This window comes from Cebus imitator, unplaced genomic scaffold, assembly GCF_001604975.1.
Source record: "Cebus imitator isolate Cc_AM_T3 unplaced genomic scaffold, Cebus_imitator-1.0 Scaffold58, whole genome shotgun sequence".
In the NCBI taxonomy this organism is placed as follows: domain Eukaryota; kingdom Metazoa; phylum Chordata; class Mammalia; order Primates; family Cebidae; genus Cebus; species Cebus imitator.
Genome location: NW_016107373.1, coordinates 128253 through 132115, shown reverse-complemented (window position 1 = coordinate 132115; position 3863 = coordinate 128253). Strand labels below are relative to the sequence as shown.

General features: G+C 46.5%; 1 protein-coding gene across 2 annotated transcripts in view; it reads right to left on the bottom strand.

Annotated features, from left to right (window-relative positions):
• Window positions 1-266: 266 nt before the first annotated feature.
• Window positions 267-3863, bottom strand: part of KBTBD4 (kelch repeat and BTB domain containing 4) — a 7318-nt gene continuing 3721 nt past the window's right edge. For both annotated transcript variants that reach the window (XM_017529174.2, XM_017529175.2), the window contains exons 3-4: window positions 3595-3701; window positions 267-1843 (exon numbers count right to left, since the gene is read on the bottom strand). In XM_017529174.2, coding sequence (XP_017384663.1) covers window positions 983-1843; window positions 3595-3701 — 968 coding nt within the window. In that variant the 3' untranslated portion in view covers window positions 267-982. The remainder of the gene's footprint in view (window positions 1844-3594; window positions 3702-3863) is intronic.

The following is a 3863-nucleotide window of genomic DNA, read 5'->3' as shown; positions in this document are numbered from 1 at the left end:
AAAAAAAAAAAAAAAAAAAAAAAAAAAAAGAAAGGAGAGACTCAGCTCTGGCTCTTTGCCACTGTCAGAATCTGAGTCTCACGGGCTCTGTGGGGCTGTTCTCACACCTTTGGAGTAGGGATTCTGTATGGAGAAGTGGGAGCATCGGCTGCAGTCAGGACTGCTGCAGACAGCCATGTGATGGTATGAAATGAGTCCCCCTGAGGGAAGGAACCACCCTCACCCCTTCAAAGTCACCCTTTCAGAATTCAACACAGACACATGTATCCCTTCAAAAACTTTTATTTGTATGAACAATTCCTAGCTCTTAGCTTAGAGCTTTTAAAAGAGCAGACACCTTATGTATTTGAGTTTGGAAAAAGTTTCTGCTATTAATCAGAAATAATCATTTCTACTTTCTGGCTTACCCCTTGAAATAAGCCAAAAATAAAACAAAAGGTACATTTCCTGACAGATGGATAAGAAAACAATAGAAGGAACATCCTGAATTCTAGAGTTGACTCTTGCTGGTGAAGTACACTTTCAGCTTAGTTCATTCTCCAAAGCAAAGCCTGAAGGAAAACTCTAACACCTAATTCTTTGTGGAAAAATTATTAACTAGCCATTTCACAGGCTACAGAACAAAAGTACAATTGGGTATCTTTCCTTATGTCCTGGGACCAGGGGTGCTTATATTTAACATTGATCAGGTAAAAAGAGGCCGTGCCTAAGGTCTGAGAAGAGGCTTGCTCTAAGCAAGCTGTAGTGAGGCAAAAGATGACCAGGGGATGGCAGAGAACAGGCTGGCCTACTGTCAACCAGCTGAGCAGCAGCAGTCTAAAAAGCCCCAAACAGAACACCTCTATGGGTTCAGGGAAGGGCTGAGGCACTGCCTTTCTAATATGTGCCAAAAAATACATTACTCTGAATTGGAGGCCAGTGGACTTTGAGTTTGGATGGGGAGGGCAAAGCAGTGAGCAGCTCTCCTCCCCTCCCCACAGCCTTAGGCCAACACAAACTGTAAATTGGTAAGCAGCACCTTAATACCTCTTGTGACAGTTACAGCTGAAGTAGCAGGGTCAAGCTTGTAGGTGTTGGCATCCCCCTTTTTATATCGGTCCCGGAAGACATAGATGCTCCCATTACAGCTAGCAATCTTCCAGAGGGATGGGGCAGAGCTCCAAGCCTCAGGAAGGCAAAGCCGGGTGAAGCTGTCTAGCAAGGGATTGTAGCACACCAGGGAGTCCCCTTCAGCAACGATGAACACCAGATCCTTATGCACAGCTGCGTGCATGCGGCCTGCAAAGGGCAGCACATAGGGCTTCACATGGCATTTGTCTGTCTCTGTGTCAAAGCACTGGATGAGTCGGGAAGGTTTGGTAAAGAAGTCCAGATCATTCTCCTCCCCCCCTAGCAAGTAGATGATCCCATTGAGGTTGGCACCAGCAGCCCCTGACACAGCCACCTCTAGCTGGGTTGTCTCTGTCCACACATTATCACCTACGCGATAATAAATGACTGCATTGGAGAGAGTATCTTGCAGCGTCTTGCCGCCCAGTGAATATATGGCATCTTTCCCCGGCACAGACACCAGGGTGTGCTGGAGCCGGTCCCGAGGCAAAGGTGCACACCACTCCCAGTCAACGGTGGCATTGTTACACTTCCACATGCGCCTTGGGATGGACCCTCCCACCACATACAAGTCTCCACCATGCTTGCAGGCCGCAGTGATCTGGTGGCACAAGCTGTTTTGGCCACTCACACTGATGGAGTCATCTTCTGCACAGTGCAAGGACACAGCCAACGAGTGAGTACGAGATGACTCTTTCCCAATCAGGTAAATGTGCACATTCTCCCCAATTTCCTATTGGCAAAATTAAAATTACATGACAGCTATAAGTTCTAGGCTAAGGCTCAGCTATGACACTAACCCTTAAGATCCTGGCCCTCACACTTGTATCTAGCTTTCACATACTACTCTCTAATTACTGTATGTCATCAGACTCTCCTCTAGTCACTTTCTTTGAGGCAATTTATGCTGGGAAGGAGAATCTGTTGTATTCATCCGTGCAGCTTTTAAAAAACTCTTATAAGCTAGTGCTTCAGACAAAGGGTGATTAAGATTGTTAACTTGATGAAAGTAGTTCTCAAGGAACTTTGAATGCTCATAGATTGGTGGTTCTGGGGTTACAAAGACATCCTTCCCCCTCAGCCCATACCAACTTAAAGCCAGAGATGACTTATTAAAAAAAATAAATAAATATAAAAAATTTTAAAAAGAGATGGCTAGGCACGGTGGCTCACACCTGTAAATCCCAGCACTTTGGGAGGCCAACGTGGGCAGATCACCTGCGGTCATGAGTTCAAGACCAGCCTGAACAATATGGTGAAACCCTGGTCTCTACTAAAAATACAATAATTGGCCAAGCATGGTGGTGTGCACCTGTAGTCCTGTCTACTTGGGAGGCGGGGACAGGAGAATTGCTTGAACCTGGGAGGTGGAGGTTGTAGTGAGCCAAGATCGCGCCATTGCACTCCAGCCTGGGCCACAGAACGAGACTCCATCTCAAAAACACAAAACAAAAAAATCCCAAAACCAAAATAGAGACAACCATTCATAACAGCCATTAAAAAGAGGCCAGGTTAGGCCAAGTGCATTGGCTCACACCTGTAATCCCAACCCTTTGGTAAGCCTAAGTGGGCAGATCACCTGAGGTCAGGAGTTTGAGAGCAGCTTGGCCAACATGGTGAAATTAAACATAGTCTCTATTAAAAATACAAAAATTAGGCCGGGCGCAGTGGCTCACGCCAGTAATCCCAGCACTTTGGGAGGCCGTGACGGGTGGATCATGAGGTCAAGAGATCGAGACCATCCTGGTCAACATGGTGAAACCCCGTCTCTACTAAAAATACAAAAAATTAGCTGGGCATGGTGGCGCGTGCTTGTAATCCCAGCTACTCAGGAGGCTGAGGCAGGAGAATTGCCTGAACCCAGGAGGCGGAGGTCGCAGTGAGCTGAGATCGCGCCATTGCACTCCAGCCTGGGTAACAAGAGTGAAACCCCGTCTAAAAAAAAAAAAAAATTAGCTGGGCGTGGTGGTAGGTGCCTGAAATCCCAGCTATTCAGGAGGCTGAGGCAGGAGAATCGCTTGAACCCAGGAGGTAGGGGTTGCAGTGAGCCAAGATTGCACCACTGCACTCTAGCCTAGGTGATGAGCGAAACTCCATCTCATCAGAAAAATAAATAAGGCCAGGTAGGTCAGGCGCAGTGGCTCACACTGTAATCCCAGCACTTTCGGAGGCAAAGGCCGGTGGATCACCTGAGGTTAGGCGTTTGAAACCAGCCTGGCCATCATGGTAAAACCCCATCTCTACTAAAAATACAAAAATTAGCTGGGTGTGGTGGCAGCACTTAATCCCAGTTACTCAGGAGGCTGAGGCAGAAGAATAGCCTCAAACTGGGAGGTGGAGCTTGCAGTGAGCTGAGATCATGCCACTGCACTCCAGCCTGGGTGACAGATCACAAATCCGTCTCCGAAAAAAAAGGCCAAGTTTAACTGATGGCCAGAACCCATGGAGAGTATGCAGTCTTAACAATTAAGATATTTGCCTTACCTTCAAGCTTGTCCTGAGTGACTCTGCAAAAGCCTCTCTTTCCTCTTTATTAAAGTTGATCCAGGCTTCTATTGCCTCTGTTGGGTTCTGAGAACATGGAACTCCATCTGTGAGTCAGAGGAAAGGCATTGTCAATGACAATCCAAGAGAGAAATTCAGAGAAAGGGACTTTAAAGATGTGAACCACTTTATTAGACTACCACTGGGCATGCACATATATTCACGTACATGAAATTAACCTAAAATTGCCCTTTTTTTTTTTTTTTTTT